A 20,694-nucleotide genomic window follows, 5' to 3' on the forward strand; every position below is an offset into this window, starting at 1 on the left:
GGCAGAAAGGGTATAATTTTGGCAGGAAGAATGGAAATGAGTAGTACTGTTTAAATGAAGGGAGATTTCAGAACTCTGGTGGAGAGGAATCTGAGTGTCCTGGTACATTAATTACAAAAGGTTAATATACTACCTGCTGACAAAATTCAATGGAGGACTCTGAGAGCTCCATTTAGCCACAGAACAAGCTATTGCTTGGGTTGGTAATAACTATATGTACTAAAAAAATTATATCTTTTTTAGAAATATGCAAGTGATTAGGAAGGAAAATGGAATGTTGGTGTTCCTTGCAGGGAATGGAATATGTAGGAAAGGTTTTACTGCAGCTGTACATCGGGAGATATAACTTTTTGGTTTTAGAAATTGAATGTTAAATGTAAATTGATTGTGGGGGAAACCCTGGTAAATCTCACAAACTTAGGATAGTTACAATTCAAAGAGTAACTTGTAGTAGCATAAGTATTCATAGGCTGTAGTGTTAAGTTTATAAAGCTTACTTTGTTTAATTCTTTTTGATGATTAAATTTGTTTTGTTTAAATGTATGAAAGTTTGTGGCATAGTTCTTTCGATCATTTGCTGGGTATTCGAGTTTCTTTTTATATATTAACAGTGTCTAATAGGGTAGTAACAATGCCTAGATCATTGAGTCTTTTTTACTTAAGCAGTAAGTTTAATAACCTAATAAATAAGGTCATGGCAGGGAAGCTCGGACCTGTGGAGTGTGCATTTTGTTCCATTTGGGAACTCCATGGCACTTCCTGCACGTGATTATCATGACTTGAGATGTGTCATCAACTGCAGAAGCTTGAGCTCAAGGTTTCGGAGTTTGAACAGCAACTAATGCCATTGCGGTGCAACTGGGAAGTTGAGAGTTTCGTGGAGAGCACCTTTCTCGATATCGTCATCCTGTAGCTTAAGGGTATGCAAGCAGAGAGGGAATGAGTGACTGTCAAGCAGTTGAGAAGGACCAGGAGCCCCCAATTCCATCACACTCCCCAACCAGTAGTGAATTCTGAAAGCTAGTGAAAGTAATATTTCACTTGCCAAGTGCAGCCAGCGCTAAGTCCAAGGCACCATGACTGGCTCAGATATGCACGAGGAAGTTGGGAAACCTATAGTGATGGGGGATTCAATAGGGAACTGACAGGCATTTCTGTAACCAAAGATGTGAATCCAGAATGGTATGTTGCCTCCCTGGTGCCAGAGTCAAGAATGTCATTGAACAGCTGCAGAGAACTCTGTGTGGGGAGAGTGAACAGCCAGTGGTCACAGTCCATATCAATATCATTGACAGAAAGTAAGACATGGGCCTGCAGGCAGGATTGAGAAAAGTAGGAGGAAAGTTTGTAAGCAGGAGCTCAAAGATAATCTTTGGATTGCTCCAAACATTGCGTGCAAATGAGTATAGTTAGGGTAGATTTCTACAGGGGAGAAAGATAGGGCAAACAAATCCTGAATAATAAGGGAAAAAGAGTTAGAAGTAAGACAAAGCAAAAAATGGGTGCATATGCTAGTTGTCAGGTGGATAACACAATTGAGAAACAGGCTGAATATAGAAGGTTCAGAAGGGAAGTAAAAAATAAATGAGAAGAAGATATAGGAAGAGACTGGCAGCTCTGTCAGAACGTGATGTAGGTAGATTCATTTGAGACCTACAAAAGAGAATTAGATAATTATCAGACGGGCTATGGGGAAAAGGCAGGGAGGAATGGTCTAGGTGGGTTGATCGTGCTGAGATCTGGCACAGACACGATGGGCTGAATGGCTGCCAGCTTGGTTGTAACTATTCTGGTTCTATGATCACAATGTTGTAGGAAGCAATATCTGGAGAATGATACTTGGCTACTAAGGAAACCTAGAACAACATTTATTGTAAGTTGCTTTTCTAAGGGAGATGTGGCAAAGTGAGAAATGCCGTTTAAAATTTCATGAGCACCACCCTTTTCGTGCTACTTTCGGTTGTGACTTGCCAAAAGTTCTTTTCCTGTATCAGTGTTGGATACAATTTCACCTGCTGTACAGAACCTCGGGGGAACTTCTGCCAGCTGTGGGACTTTAAGAATCAAAGTACACTGCTCTAGTGAACTAATCAGCTACATCTTCAAAGGAAGGAAGCTGGTTTAATGCCTATGTATCTTTGTATTAGAATCGATTTCTAATAAGACAGATATTTCCTAAAATGCTGCAACTGGAGAAATTTTATTTTGGTTCATTGGATTTCCTAAATCTACAAACAAAATGCATTTAGAACATAGAACATAGAACATAGAACATTACAGCGCAGAACAGGCCCTTCGGCCCACGATGTTGCACCGACCAGTTAAAAAAAAACTGTGACCCTCCAACCTAAACCAATTTCTTTTCATCCATGAACCTATCTACGGATCTCTTAAACGCCCCCAAACTAGGCGCATTTACTACTGATGCTGGCAGGGCATTCCAATCCCTCACCACCCTCTGGGTAAAGAACCTACCCCTGACATCGGTTCTATAACTACCCCCCCTCAATTTAAAGCCATGCCCCCTCGTGCTGGATTTCTCCATCAGAGGAAAAAGGCTATCACTATCCACCCTATCTAAACCTCTAATCATCTTATATGTTTCAATAAGATCCCCTCTTAGCCGCCGCCTTTCCAGCGAAAACAATCCCAAATCCCTCAGCCTCTCCTCATAGGATCTCCCCTCCATACCAGGCAACATCCTGGTAAACCTCCTCTGCACCCTCTCCAAAGCCTCCACATCCTTCCTGTAATGTGGGGACCAGAACTGCACACAGTACTCCAAGTGCGGCCGCACCAGAGTTGTGTACAGTTGCAACATAACGCTACGACTCCTAAATTCAATCCCCCTACCAATAAACGCCAAGACACCATATGCCTTCTTAACAACCTTATCTACTTGATTCCCAACTTTCAGGGATCTATGCACACATACACCTAGATCCCTCTGCTCCTCCACACTATTCAAAGTCCTCCCGTTAGCCCTATACTCAACACATCTGTTATTCCTACCAAAGTGAATTACCTCACACTTCTCCGCATTAAACTCCATCCGCCACCTCTCGGCCCAACTTTGCAACCTGTCTAAGTCTTCCTGCAAACTACGACACCCTTCCTCACTGTCTACCACACCACCGACTTTGGTGTCATCAGCAAATTTGCTAATCCACCCAACTATACCCTCATCCAGATCATTAATAAATATTACAAACAGCAGTGGCCCCAAAACAGATCCCTGAGGTACACCACTTGTAACCGCACTCCATGATGAATATTTACTATCAACCACCACCCTCTGTTTCCTATCCGCTAGCCAATTCCTGATCCAATTTCCTAGATCACCCCCAATCCCATACATCTGCATTTTCTGCAGAAGCCTACCATGGTGAACCTTATCAAACGCCTTACTAAAATCCATATATACCACGTCCACTGCCTTGCCCCCATCCACCTCCTTGGTCACTTTCTCAAAAAACTCAATAAGGTTAGTAAGGCACGACCTACCTGCCACAAAACCATGCTGACTATCACCTATCAATTCATTACTCTCCAAATAACTATAAATCCTATCCCTTATAATTTTTTCCAACATCTTGCCGACAACAGAAGTGAGACTCACCGGTCTATAATTCCCGGGGAAGTCTCTGTTCCCCTTCTTAAACAATGGGACAACATTCGCTAACCTCCAATCTTCTGGTACTATACCAGAGGCCAACGACGACCTGAAGATCAGAGCCAGAGGCTCTGCAATCACTTCTCTTGTTGTTTAAAAAAATAAAGATTGTGTGATCATGTAAAGACTATCTTAATGGCCTCAAAATGCACCATACTTAAAATTAAATTTAATCTTTATTGACTGGTCAAAGAACAAAGAAAATTACAGCACAGGAACAGGCCTTTCAGCCCTCCAAACCTGCACCAACCATGCTGCCCATCTGAACTAAAACCTCTGACCCTTCCGGGGACCATATCCCTCTATTCCCATCCTATTCATATATTTGCCAAGAGGCCCCTTAAAAGTCACTATCGATTCAGCTTCCACTATCTTCTCTGGCAAGTGGTTCCAGGCACCCACCACCCTCTGTGTAAACAACTTGCCTCGTGCATCTCCTTTTAAACTTTGCCCCTCACACCTTAAACCTATGTCCCCTAGTAATTGACTCTTCCACCCTGGGAAAAAGTTCCTGACTATCCACTCTGTCCATGGCTCTCATAATCTTGTAGACTTCTATCAGGTCACCCCTCAACCTCCGTCGTTCCAGTGAGAACAAACCAAGTTTCAGGCAACATCCTGATAAATCTGTTCTGTACCCTCTCCAAAGCCTCCACATCCTTCTCGTAGTGTGGCGACAAGAATTGAACACTATATTCCAAGTGCAACCTAACTAAGGTTCTATAAAGCTGCAACATGACTTGCCAGTTTTTAAACTCAAATGTCCCAGCCAATGAAGGCAAGCATGTCGTATGCCTTCTTGACGACCTTCTCCACCTGTGTTGCCGCTTTCAGTGACCTGTGTACCTGTACAATTAGATCCCTCTGCCTATCAATACTCTTAAGGGTTCTGCCATTTACTGTATATTTCCCTTACACCTGTCTGTATTACACCTTCCAAAATGCATTACCTCACATTTGTCTGGTTTAAACTCCATCTGTCATCTCTCCAACCAATCTATATCCTGATATAAACAGCAAAAGTTCCAGCACTGATCTGAGGAATGTCACTCGTCACAGCCCCTCCATTCAGAAACTCTTCCACTGCTACCCTCTGTCTTCTATCACCGAGCCAGTTCTGTATCCACCTTGCCAGCACACCTCTGATCCCGTGCAACTTCACCTTCTGTACCAGTCTGACATGAGGGACCTTGTCAAAGGCCTTACTGAAGTCAAAGCTTTGCATTGTTTTTGGGCCATATTTGTGACTTACGATTGAAGTAGACATTGGCCCACTAAGCTTATATCAATTTTAAGGTATTTTCCCCCTGGTGATTTCTAAACCAATTTTATTTGAACTAAATGATTTCATTTCAGTTCATACTTAAAGCAAAGTTGAAAATGGTCAAATTGTAACATTATATCCTTAAACTCAAATTAATTTTCTTCCACTGCTGGTCCCGTTTTTCTCCCAGCCCCCTAAAAAATCTGTTGAAACTATGGCTAATTTATAATTAGCTGTGCTTCATAGTGAATTATTTCACAAACATGGTCATTATTGTCTTCTTTAGTTATTCTTGTGCAATCTTTAAGCCAGCAACACCGAGCTATGAAATGTGTCCTTGTGTTGATTATTAGGTGGATCCACATTTTGTGCCATTGCCTCTCTTTGTCTGATGGGAAAACTTAAAGAGGTCTTTTCTGAGAAGGAACTAAATAGAATAAGACGGTGGTGTATAATGAGACAGCAGAATGGTTTCCATGGACGACCCAATAAACCTGTAGATACATGTTACTCGTTTTGGGTTGGCGCAACCCTAAAGGTAATTCAAAACTCTGAATTGTGCTTATGCGGAAATATTTTCTATAAGATCCTCTGGTTTTGTTTGTATTGTATTAGTAGGCTCCTATATTTATGCAAAGCATACTAGCTCAACTATCTAGCCTCTATAAAGGGTAGAGAGTAGACAGGTCAAAAGTCTTTGGCTGAATTGAATTTGAGTTAGAACCTAGTTAGAATCATACAATGTAGAAGAGGCCCTTTGGCCCAGAGACTCTGCATCGACATGTGAGAAACACCTAACCTCCCATCTAATCCCATTTACCAGCACTTGGCCCATAGCCTTGAATGTTATGACGTGCCAAGTGCTCATCCAGGTACTTTTTTAAAGGACGTGAGGCAACTCACCTCTACCACCCTCCCAGACAGAGTATTCCAAACCATCTCTAACCTCTGGGTAAATACGTTTTCCTCCTATCCCCCTAAACTCCCTGCCCCTTACCTTGAATTTGTGTCCCCTTGTAACTGACCCTTCAACTAAAGAGAACAGTTGCTCCCTATCCACCCTGTCCATGCCCCTCATAATCTTGTGCACCTTGATCAGGTCACTCCTCCGTCTTCTCTGGTCCAATTAAAGCGCCCCTTGACTGTCCAACCTCTCTTCATAAATTAAATGTTCCATCCCAGGCAGCATCCTGGTGAATCTCCACTGCACCCCATCCAGTGCAATCATTTCCTTCCTATAATGTGGCGACCAGAACTACACACAATGTTCTAGCTGTGGCCTCACCGAGGTTCTATACAACTCCATCATGATTCCCCTGCTTTTGTAATCTATGCCTCAACTGATAAAGGCAAGTGTTCCAAATGCCACCTTCCTAACCACCCTACTAACATGCCCGTCTGCCTTCAGAGATCCATGGGCAAACATGCCAAGATCCTTTTGTTCGACAAAACTTCCTAGTGTCATGCCAGTCATCGAATACTTCCTTGTCAAATGACGCCTTCCAAAGCGTATCATCTCATACTTTTCAGGGTTAAACTCCCTGTCACTCATCTGTCCATTCGACCATCCCATCTATTTATCTTGCAGCACAAGACACTCGCTGTTAACCACTTGACCAATCTTTGTGCCACCTGCAATTTTACTAATCCTACCCCCCACATAGTCATCTATGTTTATATACATTACGAATAATAGGGGATCCAGCACAGATCCCTGTGGTACGTCAGTGGACATTGGCTTCCAGTCACTAAAGCATCCTTCTGTCATCATTCTCTGTCTCCTACAACTGAGCCAATTTTGAATCCATGTTATCAAATTATCCTGTATTCCATGTGCATTTATCTTCTTTAGAAGTCTGCCATGTGGAACCTTGTCAAAGGCTTTGCTGAAATCCATATAAACTACATCAACTGCATTACCCTCATCTACACAAGTGGTCACCTATATAAAAAAGATCAGATTTGTTAGGCATGATCTCCCTCTGACAAAGCCATTCTGACTATTTCTGATCAAGTCTTGCCCCTCCAAGTGGAGATAGATGCTCTCCTTCAGAATTTTCTCCAATAGTTTCCCTACCACTGACATGAGACTGTGGTCTATAGTTCCCTGGCTTATCTCTACAACCCTTCTTAAATAGCAGAACCACATTAGCGGTTCTCCAATCCTCTGGCACCTCCCCTGGAGCCAGAGAGGAGTTAAAAATTTGGGTTAGAGCCCCCTGTCTCCCACAGCAGCGTGGGACACAATTCATCTGGATCTGGAGATTTGTCCACTTTTAAGCCTGCCAACACCTCCAGTACCTTGTCTTTCCCTATGTCAATTTGTTCAAGAACCTCACAGTCTCTCTCCCTGAATTCCATACCTTCATCCTCATTCTCTTGGGTGAAGGCGAATGTGCAGTATTCATTCAATACTCTACCAATGTCCTCTGGCTCCACACACAGATTGCCCCTTGGTCCCTACTCTTTCCCTGGTTATCTTCTTTCCAACGATGTAGAATATCTTGGGACTTTCCCTACTTTTACCTGCGAGAGCTTTCTCATATACCCTCTTTGCTTTCCTAATTGCTTTCTTATGCGCCACCCTGCACTTTCTGTACTTCACTAATGCCTCCTCCGCTGATTTGTACCTGCTATAATCATTTCTTTTCCTTCTCATCCTATCCTGAATATCTCTGGTCATCCATGGTTCTCTGGGCTTGTCACTCCTCATCCTCACTGTCACCCTGGAGGGAGCATGCTAGGCTTGTATCCTACCCGTTTCCTTTTTGAATTCTGCCCCTCTGCTCTTCTGTAGATTTCCACACTAGTAGCTGTTCCCAATTTACCTTGGCCAGATCCTGACTTATTTTACTAAAGTCTGCTCTCCCCAATCCAAAACTTTTTTTTTGTAAGTTGTCTGTTCTGTGGTAATTCTGCCCTGGTTCGTTCTTGTAGCCTTTTCCAAAGGAACTGGTTTGTTGATACCCTGCCCACCTGTCCTAACTCAAGGGAGAGTGAGGCTGGTGGTGGGCACGTCCAGGTTACTTGCTAGGCTTCCCCAGGAAATTTTGTCTTGGCTGCTCTTGGTAAATTTCACCCAGTTGAAAACTGACCTATAAAAGGGATTTGTCCTGTTAGTATGGTAAGGTGAAATCTAACCAGGATGAGTCAAGCTCTGCTCTAGAACCTCAGCGCGTAATCAATGATGGCATTGAGGAAGTGCTAAACTGTCAAAAGTGCTATCCTTCAACGAAGATATTGAACCATTCAAGCATTATTTGGAAAAGGTTGGGAATTGCCTGAGTATCTTCCCTCAAATATCATTGCAATTAGATAAATATTTCATTGCTGTCTGTGTACAAAACAGTTGGTGTTATTTGCTTATGTAACATTGACTACACTTCAAAATAAGTAATGAAAATGTTTTAAGTCATGAGAAAAGTACTAGATAATTAGTTTTGTTCTTTCAACATTTTTGGAGAGACCCCATAAGTGATACCCAAGGGATGTTTCAATGACCTGCAATATAAAATAGTAGAGCGGGTTTTATTGACCCCTATGCAAAATGTTTGAGAAATTGTAAAAACATCAGTATACATTTTTGGATACTTTTCCAGCTTTTGCAGATATTCCAGTATACTAATTTTGAGAAAAACAGAAATTACATTTTGTCGACCCAGGATCGTATCGTTGGAGGATTTGCAAAGTGGCCAGATAGTCACCCAGGTAAAATGGAAATTCTTTTGAGATTTTAAAAAACTGGTTGTTGATAGATGTTGTAGAAAGCAAAACTTAATTTAAGGTTTCAGTTTGGTTTAAAATATAATTCCTAAATCGGTTACTACCTAATATAAGTACAATTAAGCGAATTCACTTTGACTAATGAAGTTACAGGTTACAATGAATGTGCCTTCATGGCTACAATATTGCACAACTTCTTTCTCTCAGCAACCAACATTTTCTTCTATGTGGCAATTATCGCACAGCTGAGTTGCAGTTGGATCATGAAATTCAGGCAGTCAGGGCATGTCATCCATCATTCACAGAATATTCGTCAGCTCCAGGTGTTACTTCACTTTGACTAAGCAAATAATCAGCCAGAATTAATTTACTACATAGAGATGCTTGATCTCTTCATATACAAGAAATACTCTTTGCAAAGTTTGGCTATAAAATAAAAATGGAAAATGCAAGAAATTAAAGACTGTCACACCTGAAAGAGGATAAAGGATAATGTTTGGTGTGGGATCTTTCATTACAAATCATTTTGTTTTGCAGTGACTGATTTGCTTTTTCAGATTTTTAATGTTTGCACATTTAGTTTTTAATCACCAAGAAAGTGCATAAATTATGTACCTGTTGTATCTGTAATTTCACTGATTTTTTTTTAAAGCCATTTTCTCATAAGGACTTGTCCCATTCATCCCCTTCCTCCTTCCCTCTGTCTTGTATGAAAAAAATTGTTAGGGATGTCTCAGTTCTGTACAGCTTTACTATCAATCAGAAATGACCAAGTGGCAGGGAAGTAGTTAAACTGCACGATGTCAGTGTGGTAAACATTTTTGCAACCCACATCAGTATCCTAGTTTCCTTCTTGATGTTTACACCTTCATCTAAATACCTCCCAAGTTTTAATAAAAGAGATAATGCAGCTTGCTTGATGACTCAGCCACCAAATGCAGTAATAGCTTTAAGATTCCCTGTTCCCTCTTGGATCTATGTTGAGTTAACTCATCTCAACAGAGTTGGCAGTAAATGCATTACGGTTGACTACAGCAATCCTGAAGTCTTCTGTTCAGCTTTTGAAAGACCAATTGAATTCAGTGCTGCTGTATTTTTAGTTGGCACCTTTTGGAAAGAAAGCCATAAAATTCGGGGATCATTATTTTGCCAAGACAAAATGTGATCACTCAATAATTATTAGATTAAAAAAGGTTTCATTAAGTTCTCAACCCTGTTCTGTTTTTTCTTCAAACATGCTTCTAATTCTGACCATTGTCTGTCTATTTCAGATGCTTTGCATGCGTACTTTGGGGTCTGTGGCCTTTCCTTAATTGGAGAATCTGGTGTTTGCAAAGTGCATCCTGCATTGAATATGAGCATAAGGGCTTTTCAACATCTTCAGCACCTGCACCAGACAGTGGAAACTCAGGGGCAGGGCCAGCACTCAGAATCTATGCCTGACTACACATGACAAAAGTGGTAGCAAAAATAAAACTGAAACTAGGTCAAATATTCTAGCCCAAGGAAAAAGCCATGTCATTAGGAAAAGGTCTTGCTTGAATGCTGGGACTCCATATTAAAAAGACGGCCATACAGAATGTTTTAAAATAAAATATCATTGGTCAATTAACAGACCAGTTGCTATTTGCTCTGAATTCTGATAATGCATTGAATGTGTGTTTTGAGTGGATGGAGGTTTGTCTATATTCTGTAGGAAATCATTTATACTAATTTTCTAAACATTTTTGAGCATTTAATAAATAAAATCACATCTGCCTGTTGCCTGATCCTTTGTTTTCTCACAGCATTGTTGATTTTCTGGCCTTTGTTTTAAATCACTGTTGTGAACATTTCAGGTTTTTTAAAAAGTATATTTTTAAAGTTCTGAAGCTGTTTTTACAGAATTAAAATCAATTTAATTGAATTTGTGGTTTCATACTGAAGCGAATCAGTAAATTTGCATCAAGTGCATTGATGGAACACTACAGTGCATCAGTTTGTCATTTTGATTTGAGGCAAGTGAATACAACTTCTAATGCACATGTCGAGTTACAGATGACGCATTAAAATACTTGGGTTTTCCTCAGATCTGTTCTCGTACCTCCAATATAACCAGACCCCCACTTATGTGCAAATGCAATTTCCGCCACATCTTCCAGCAAAGCTATGTTGGCAGAACGGAATCGGCTCGGAGGAAATTTCTAGCTTTTGTTCATTCCTAATGGTTTGTTAAACATACTAGTCCTACATTGGGCACAATGGCTGGTTGAGTAGCCAAAGTGAATACTTTTGGCTGCTTGATGCACAATAAAAGGAATATGTTGTTTTGCTATACAGAGGCTCTGCATCGGATGTTTGTAATTCCAATATTGAAATTTTAATTTGTGTAAGTATGTATTTTGTAGGAGCAATATGTGAACTGGAGACTTTTCCTGTGGGGGTGAAAGAGGACAATGATATCATGCATTTCACATAACTTCCACTTGTGCATCATTTAATCTTGGATAACTCGGGAAATAAACACCTGGCTCCCATCTAGCCCTTTTCTAGAACCATCAAATAGTACAACACAGAAAGAGACTATTGAAGCTAGAGAGTCTGTGTCAGCTCTTTTGAAGAGCACTCCAGTTAGACCCCTTCCTTTCCCATATGCCTGCATTTTTTTCTACTTGAAGTCTTTATCCAATTTCCTTTTGAGGCTCTGCTATTGAATCTATATCCACCACCCATCAGACGATGCTTTCTGAATGCTAACTGTTCATTGCTTTTTTTTTCCTCTTGTTGCCTCAGATTCTTGTACCATCACCTTAAATCTGTACCTTCTGGTTATCAATCCCTCAGCCATAGGAAACCATTTCTTTTCATTTACTCTTTTCATTTACTCTATCTAAATTTCTGATGATTTTAAATGCCTTTGTCGAGTCTCCTCCATAGTCTTTCCTGTCCTAAGAAAACAGCTCTCTTCTCCAGTTTCTCCATGTAATTGTAATCAATCATTCTAATAAATCTCTTCAGCACCCTCACCAAAGTTTGACATCCTTCCTAAACTGTGGTATCCAACATTGGACACAATACTTCATCTTCAACTGAACTAATGTTGTGTAAAGATTTAGTGTTGTGTACTCATGTTTGTTCCTAGTTGGAACAAGGTTCTTTTAAGAGTCTGATCACATGACGTTTTGACGATGTCATCGACTATTTGCGCAGTCTATCCAACAGCCTGTAGAGTTAACACCTTTCCAATAAAGCTGTTGTTTATTTGTAACCTTGTGGTCTAAAAAACTATTCTTGTTAAAAATATCACAAAGGAAAACTGGTAATGAGGAGGTTGGAACCACGCTGGCGGGCTCCCTGGAGAAATAAAATTGAAATCGTTGATCCATCCTGCAGCCATCCAAAAAGGATTAAAAAGATTTTTAAAAATCGCTATCCCAAAACTGGCAATGGAAGGATGCCAAATATCAGTAGCAGCCAATGAAGGAGCTGAAATTTAAACCAAGAGTTTGGAGAAAACAAAATGGAAAAGAAGCTCAGTATGCCCAGTAGAGTGATCACAATGAATAAGAAAAGTACCCTGCAACAGTAATTTAGAGCTGGGGTGTTGCAAAACGTTTTGAAAGAAAAGGAGGGGTAGTGCTGAAAACTTAGTGACACATTGTGCTTACGCAAGACCTTTCCATAGTAAATATGGCTGGAGTTTTTGGCGCTGTGGGACTATATGATGAAAACACTGAGCAGTGGACATTGTGTTCCCAACTTTCCTGGGTATTGTTCATTCAATGTCTTGCAAAGTCTGGTGCACCCAGAAAACTAGGCTCAAAAATCTATGATGCAATTGTGGGGATATTGCGATGCCACTTCTCAATGAAATCTTTGGTCATCGCGGAGACATTCAGGTTCAATAAATGTAAGCATCAAGAAGGTGAATCAAGAATTATAAAAAAGCAAGAACCAAGTGTATCAAATGGAATACGTAATAAAGCGAAAAGGATCCATGGGATTCAAAAAGGGTGTGAAAAAGAAGCAGAGTCACAGATGATGAACTTGTTGAATGTACTGGCCATGGTGGGTGCAACAAACCATTACTGGGTCATTCCTTTACTAGATGGACAACCTGCGAAAATGGAGGTGGACACCAGAGCAGCAGATTTGTTGGTCCCAAGAACTGTTTACCAAGTGGAACTACAATATTTAAAACCCTCAAAAGATAATACTTAAAACCAATACTGGGGAAGTGGTTCAGGTGAGCGGCCGTATGGATGTAAAGGTGCAGCTGAACAGACCAACAGACTTGTCCCTGCACTTCGTTAACGGTAACTATCCAGTCATAATGGGGAGAATCTGGTTGGAGAAAATCAAGCTAAACTGGGTTGAGGTGAATGTTATGTTGGAGTCCAAAGCAGGCCCAACCAAAAGCCTAAAAGGGCAGAAAGTAGCCCTGCTGTAGAAGTTTTAAAAGCAGCTGTGCCTACGGCTCAGGCTAGCAGTGCTGATACCAAAATGACACAGGCTCAGCATACTGTAACAAATGTGGTTCAGGATTGAGAAACAAAGGATGAAGAGTTTATGGCAGAATGATATGAATGCTTCAACAAAAATGAAAGTCAAAAATATACTGAAAAATATGGTGAGGAATGACGAATGCAATTCTGTACTCTTTGTAAATCCCGAACCAGAGACGAACAAGAAATTGAGGCACACCTTGAAATTCCTTACCATAAGGAAACTCTAATTCATTGGAAAGAACATTCAGTTTGGATAAAGAGCTGCTGACCTCCTTCATGCAGCAAAAGTCAACAACAATAAAAAGATTGCTGATGATCGTAAACAGCCACAAAAGGAGCTAGCACAGAAACCCATGAAGGATGTTTGGATGGGAGTTGCTCCAGATGACCCAATAAAAAGAAATTGGAGCTGCTCAGGGTGCAGTTGGCAACACCAATATTCCTTTCCTATTTTACTCTGTACAGAGCAACTGAAGTCCAATGAACATAACAACAGCAAATATATTCCTAACCAACTCCATCTTTCATACTTATCATCATAGATATCATAGAATCCTACAGTGTAGAAGGAGGCCATTTGGCCCATCGAGTCTGCACCAACCACAATCCCACCCAGGCCCTATCCCCGTAACCCCATATATTTACCCTACAAATCCCCTGACATTACGGTCAATTTAGCATAGCCAATCAATCTAACCTGCACATCCTTGTACGTCAGTCCTGCCATCCCAGCAGTCAGTCTGGTAAACCTTCCCTGCACTCTCTCCAGAGCCAGATAAAGCCAGATAAAGAGACCAAAACTGCACACAATATTCCAGGTGTGGCTCACCAATGTAACATATAATTGCCGCAAAGCTTCCCTGCTCCTGTATTTGAATCCTCTATGAAGGCCAAAATACCATTTGCATTTTTTTACTGCCTGCTGCTCCTGTATGCTTACCTTCAGTCACTGGCAAATGAGGACACCCAGGTCTCATTGCACATTCCCCTCTCTCTTGTATAGCCATTTAAATGATCCACCTTCCTGTTTTTTCCTACCAAAATGGATAACCTCGCCTTTATCCACATTATGCTGCATCTGCCATGCTTTTTCCACTCACTCAGCCTCTTCAAATCACACTGAAGTATCTGCATCCTCCTTATAGCTCACCCTCCCACCCAGTTTTCTGTCACCTACAAAATTTCCCTTTCATAAATCCGTGTTAATTCTGTCCAATTCTATCATTGTTTTCCAAGTGCTCTGTTATAAAATCTTTGATAATGGACTCTAGAATTTTCCCTATTACCAACATCAGTCTAACTGATCTATAATTCCCTGCTTTCTCTCTACCTCCTTTTTAAAATAGGTTACATTAGCTACCATCCAATTTTTAGGAACTATTCCAGAATCATTTGAATCTTGGAAGATGACCACCAATGCATCCACTGTTTCTAGGGCACTTCCTGAAGTATTCTGGGATGTAGATTATCAAGCCCTGGGGTTTTATCGGCCTTCAATCCCATCAGTTTCCCCAAGTGTGAGATATTGCACTTTGGAAGGACAAACCAAAGAAGCACGTACAGGGTAAATGGTAGGACTCTGAAGAGTGCAGTTGAACAGAGGGATCTGGGAATACAGGTACAGAATTCCCTAAAAGTGATGTCACAGGTGGATAGGGTTGTAAAGAGTGCCTTTGGTACATTGGCCTTTATAAATCGGAGTATCAAGTATAAAAGTTGGAGTGTTATGGTAAGGTTATATAAGGCATTGGTGAGGCCGAATTTAGAGTATTGTGTACAGTTTTGGTCACCTAGTTACAGGAAGGATGTAAATAAGGTTGAAAGAGTGCAGAGAAGGTTCACAAGGATGTTGCCGGGACTTGAGAAGATGAGTTACAGAGAGAAATTGAATAGGTTGGGACTTTATTCCCTGGAGCATAGAAGAATGAGGGGAGATTTGATAGAGGTGTACAAGATTTTGATGGGTATAGAGTGAATGCAAGTGGGCTTTTTCCACTGAGGCTAGGGGAGAAAAAAACTAGAGGGCATGGGTTAAGGGTGAAAGGAGAAAAGTTTAAAGGGAATATTAGGGGGGGCTTCTTCATGCAGAGAGTGGTGGGAGTGTGGAATGAGCTGCCGAATAAAGTGGTAAATGCATAAGTGGTAAATAACATTTAAGAAAAACTTGGACGGGTTCATGGATGAGAGGGGTGTGGAGGGATATGGTTCAAGTGCAGGTCAGTGGGACTAGGCAAAAAATGGTTCGGCACAGATAAGAAGGGCCAAAAGGCCTGTTTCTGAGCTGTAATGTTCTATGGTTCTAACAACATTTTTCTACTAATACCGATTGCCTTTAATTCATCCCTCTCAATAAACCGTGTGTTCCCTGACATTTCTTTTATGTTGTTTGTGTCCTCTTTTGTGAAGACAGAACCAAAGTATGTATTTAGTTGGCAAGCCATTTCTTTGCTCCCCATTGTAAATTCTTCTATTTCTGACTGTAAGAGGCCAATATTTATCTTCACCAATTTTCTTTCTCTTCACATACCCATAGAAACTTTGCAGTCAGTTTTTATGTTCCCCACAAGCTTTGCTGTATAAAGTCCATTCATCATTTCTCAATGTGACGTGGAGGCTGAGGACCTTTGTTGGAGACTGAGATGGATCTTGTACTTAACATTTCTGACTAAGGATGATTACAGAAGCTTCAGCCAAGTCTTTTGTACTGATGTGCTGGCTTTCCCCTGTTAATGGGGATGCTTCTGGAGCGTCATCCTCCTGTTAGTTGTTTAGGTGCCCGCTACCTGTGTGGAGTTTGCACATTCTCCTCGTGTCTGCGTGGGTTTCTTCCGGGTGCTCCAGTTTCCTCCCACAGTCCAAAGATGTGCGGGTTAGGTTGATTGGCCAGGTTAAAAATTGTCCCTTAGAGTCCTGGGATGCGTAGGTTAGAGGGATTAGCGGGTAAAAATATGTGGGGGTAGGGCCTGGGTGGGATTGTGGTCGGTGCAGACTCGATGGGCCGAATGGCCTCCTTCTGCACTGTAGGGTTTCTATGTTTCTATGTTTCATTCATGAGTGGATGTGGCAGAACTGCAGAGCTTTGATCTGATCTATTGGTTGTGGGATTACTATGTTCTGTCTATAGTAAGTTACTTTCATCATCTAGCATGTATGTAGTCCTATGCTGTAGCTTCAACAGGTTGGCATATTTTCAGGTATGCCTAGTGTTGCTGCTCTCCCGTACACTTCACCGAACCAGTGTTGATCCATGAGATTACAGATTGTGGTTGAATACAATTCTGATGGCGGCGGCGGCACACAGTGCCTTATTGATGCTTAGTTTTGATCTATTCTGAAGCTATCCCATTTAGCATGGTGGTAGAGTCACACAACACGATAGAAGGTGGCTTGAGTGTGAAGATGGGACTTCATCTCCATAAAGAATCCTACCAATACTGTCATGGATGCGTACATCTGCAACAAGTAGATTGGTGGGAACAAGCAAATTAGGTTTTTAACTCTTGTTGGTTCCCTCCATATCTGCCACAAGCCCAATATGGCAGATAATGGCTCAAGACCCAAACAGCGCTGTTAAGTGTGATTATCCCAAACAGATTTGGTAGATATTAAAGTCCCACACCCAAAGTACATTCTGTGATCTTGCTATGCACAGTGCTTCTTCCAAGTGGTATTCAACATGGAAGCGTACTGATTCATCAACTGAAGAAGGGCAGTAGGTGGTAATCTGGGGGTCTCACCCATTTTTGATCTGGTACGATGATATTCCATGGGATCTGCGATAATGCTGAGGACACCCAGGGAAACTTCCTCCCAACCCTACACCAATATGCTGCTTGCTCGGGTGGGTCTGCCCTGCCGGTGGGACAGGACATACCCAGGCACAGTACAAAAGTGGTACATTAGTTGAAAATTATGAATCAGTGGTTATATCAGTTGGATAATAATAATGAGACACTGGAATTACAGATAATGACTCTTTAGTTTTCCCTTCTCTCCCTTAATTCAAAGGCAGTGAGTCCTATTGCAACCCCATTCCTCCAAAAGGTTTTCTCTTGTTCCTTGGTTTATAATCTAAGGCAATTTTTTTTCCCTCAGTGTATAAACAATCAAAATACTGAAAGGATCCTCACTGATGCCAGACAGAGATCACAATAGAATGGGATTGAAATGAAATGACATCCACATCAGCATTCAGCAAGATTTATTTAAATTTATATGTGACGTCTAAAAGAAAACCATTATCACTCTTTCCATTGAATTGGATGACATTAATATGTACTCAGGCCAAGAGATGATCAGTGCCTGTATTCAGAGAAATTTCACAGAAATACAGTGGACAATTATACCAACACTGTAAGTACCCTGTACCGACTGCACAGCCACTACTGTGTTGTGAACTGCACATCTGTCTGTATCTGCAGACGGATGCATCATTGATACTTGTAAAGGATAGTCACTTTGCACAAGCAGTAAAATAAGGTGAAACAGAAAAAGGTTTTCACCTGAAGAAATATGGAACTTGCATTTATGGTGCACTGACGATTAACATACAGGTTCTTTTTAACTGTACTTCGTAGTCCTTTTTTCAACTCAATTTTTTCTCGGCTGAAGACTTTGTCTCCTGCTATGATTTGGTCGCAGAGAACTTTCTCAAGTAACAGTGGTGAGCCTATAATATAAACGCTGTTTGACAGGGAAAAGGGAGGACATTGTGTCCAAATCTGATTCTGTCCTTCCTCAAATCCACATATGTGCATTTATGTCGGTACTGCTGGATAGCAATCAAGTGTGGGAACCTTTTCCATTTTCCTCTCCCTAACTGGGGTGGGCGGGGGGGATCTGTGATCAGCAGTTTGGTAGAAACAAAGAAACTGGGGTCCAAAGTAACCACAGCTGTAACAGTCATGATAATGCCGGCTGTGGAAGCGGTTTGCAGATCTAGTTCCAGGAGACAGTCCCCCTGGAGATGGAAAAAACAACTGACAAATACAAGCAAGCGAAACATTTACAATGATTTAAATGACAGCAGGTGAGTGCCCCTAGAAATACTGATGGCCATTTCCTGCCCTATACCAGTGAAGGAAGCAACGGTGGCAATGCTGATCCATCCAAAAATAGGATCCTGAACATAGAACATAGAACAGTACAGCACAGAACAGGCCCTTCGGCCCATGATGTTGTGCCGAGCTTTATCTGAAACCAAGATCAAGCTATCCCACTCCCTATCATCCTGGTGTGCTCCATGTGCCTATCCAATAACCGCTTAAATGTTCCGAAAGTGTTTGACTCCACTGTCACTGCAGGCAGTCCATTCAACATCCCAACCACTCTCTGCGTAAAAAACCTACCTCTGATATCCTTCCTATATCTCCCACCACGAACCCTATAGTTATGCCCCCTTGTAATAGCTCCATCCACCCGAGGAAATAGTCTTTGAATGTTCACTCTATCTATCCCCTTCATCATTTTATAAACCTCTATTAAGTCTCCCCTCGGCCTCCTCCGCTCCAGAGAGAACAGCCCTAGCTCCCTCAACCTTTCCTCATAAGACCTACCCTCCAAACCAGGCAGCATCCTGGTAAATCTCCTCTGCACTCTTTCCAGTGCTTCCACATCCTTCTTATAGTGAGGTGACCAGAACTGCACACAATATTCCAAATGTGGTCTCATCAAGGTCCTGTACAGTTGCAGCATAACCCCACGACTCTTAAACTCCAACCCCCTGTTAATAAAAGCTAACACACTATAGGCCTTCTTCACAGCTCTATCCACTTGAGTGGCAACCTTTAGAGATTTGTGGATATGGACCCCAAGATCTCTCTGTTCCTCCACAGTCTTCAGAACCCTACCTTTGACCCTGTAATCCACATTTAAAATTAGTCCTACCAAAATGAATCACCTCACATTTATCAGGGTTAAACTCCATTTGCCATTTTTCAGCCCAGCTATGCATCCTATCTATGTCTCTTTGCAGCCTACAACAGCCCTCCACCTCATCCACTACTCCACCAATCTTGGTGTCATCAGCAAATTTACTGATCCACCCTTCAGCCCCCTCCTCTAAGTCATTAATAAAAATCACAAAGAGCAGAGGACCAAGTACTGATCCCTGTGGCACTCCGTTAGCAACCTGCCTCCAGTCCGAAAATTTTCCATCCACCACCACCCTCTGTCTTCGATCAGACAGTCAGTTACCTATCCAATCGGCCAACTTTCCCTCTATCCCACACCTCCTCACCTTCATCATAAGCCGACCATGGGGGACCTTATCAAATGCCTTACTAAAATCCATGTATATGACATCAACTGCCCTACCTTCATCAACACACTTAGTTACCTCCTCAAAAAATTCAATCAAATTTGTGAGGCACGACTTGCCCTTCACGAATCCGTGCTGACTATCCCGGATTAATCCGCATCTTTCTAAATGGTCCTAAATCCCATCCCTAAGGACCTTTTCCATCAATTTACCAATCACCGAAGTAAGACTAACTGGTCTATAATTACCAGGGTCATTTCTATTCCCTTTCTTAAACAGAGGAACAACATTCGCCACTCTCCAGTCCTCTGGCACCATCCCCGTGGACAGTGATGACCCAAAGATCAAAGCCAAAGGCTCTGCAATCTCATCCCTTGCCTCATCCTGATCTTCATCATGCCAAAAGATGCTGAATTAAATATATTTATTAGGATTGTGCCTGTGCTCAGTGGGAGGACTCGCTGCCAATGCCACAACCTGCTCAAAAATCACAGCGGCAAGAAATCCAGCAAATTTTCTCCCCATTACCACCCCCTTCATGTTGAAAAGCGGGTATTGGACAAATGAAAGACAAAATCCTTCACCAAAGAGCAATCTCCAATTCAACTTCCTACTAGGGCTCCAGTCTCACCGAGCTGCAGCTGCTCCTTCACACACACTTCATTAAGCACAGTCGTGTCTCACCATGGAGGGAAATTATATAATCTGGTAGAATCCTACAGCACAGTCTATTGTGCCGAATGGCTCTTTGAAAAGGCTACCCCCCAACTAATCTCACTTCCCTGCTTTGTCAACGTAGCTCAGCAAATATTTCCTTTACCATTATTTATCCAATAACCTTTTGAAAATTACTATTGAATCTGCTTCCATCACCTTCTCAGGCAATATTTTCAGTCCATAACAACTCACTGTTTTTTCTCATCGCCCCTTTGATTCTTGAATCTATGTCCCATGATTACTGACTCCCCTGTCAACGGAAATAGTTTCTTCTTATTTACTCTAACAAAATTCCTCATAATCGTGAACACTTTGATTAAATACCCCCTCGACCGTCTCACCTTTAAGGTGAACAAGCCCAGGTTTTCTAGTCTCTCCACATAGCTAAAGCCTGAATGATTCCTGGCATCATTCAGATAAATCTCCTCTGCATCCTCTCAAAGGCCATGAAAATTGGTCACACTATTCCAGCTATGAACTCATAGGTGATTTAAAAAAAGGTTTATGAAGATCACATCATGCAAAATGGACTGTTAAGAAGCTCAAGTAGTTGGAAAGTGGCTGAAATCAG

At 41.6% G+C, this 20,694-nt stretch overlaps 1 protein-coding gene across 1 annotated transcript in view; it reads left to right on the plus strand.

Annotated features, from left to right (window-relative positions):
* pggt1b (protein geranylgeranyltransferase type I, beta subunit) overlaps positions 1 to 11,905 on the plus strand; it is a 54,009-nt gene extending 42,104 nt beyond the window's left edge. The window contains exons 7-9 of the mRNA XM_078214640.1: positions 5,291 to 5,475; positions 8,537 to 8,645; positions 9,932 to 11,905. Of these exons, the coding sequence (XP_078070766.1) occupies positions 5,291 to 5,475; positions 8,537 to 8,645; positions 9,932 to 10,113 (476 nt within the window). The 3' untranslated portion in view covers positions 10,114 to 11,905. The remainder of the gene's footprint in view (positions 1 to 5,290; positions 5,476 to 8,536; positions 8,646 to 9,931) is intronic.
* The last annotated feature ends 8,789 nt before the right edge of the window (positions 11,906 to 20,694 follow it).

The sequence above is a fragment of the Mustelus asterias genome, chromosome 6, assembly GCF_964213995.1.
Source record: "Mustelus asterias chromosome 6, sMusAst1.hap1.1, whole genome shotgun sequence".
NCBI lineage: Eukaryota > Metazoa > Chordata > Chondrichthyes > Carcharhiniformes > Triakidae > Mustelus > Mustelus asterias.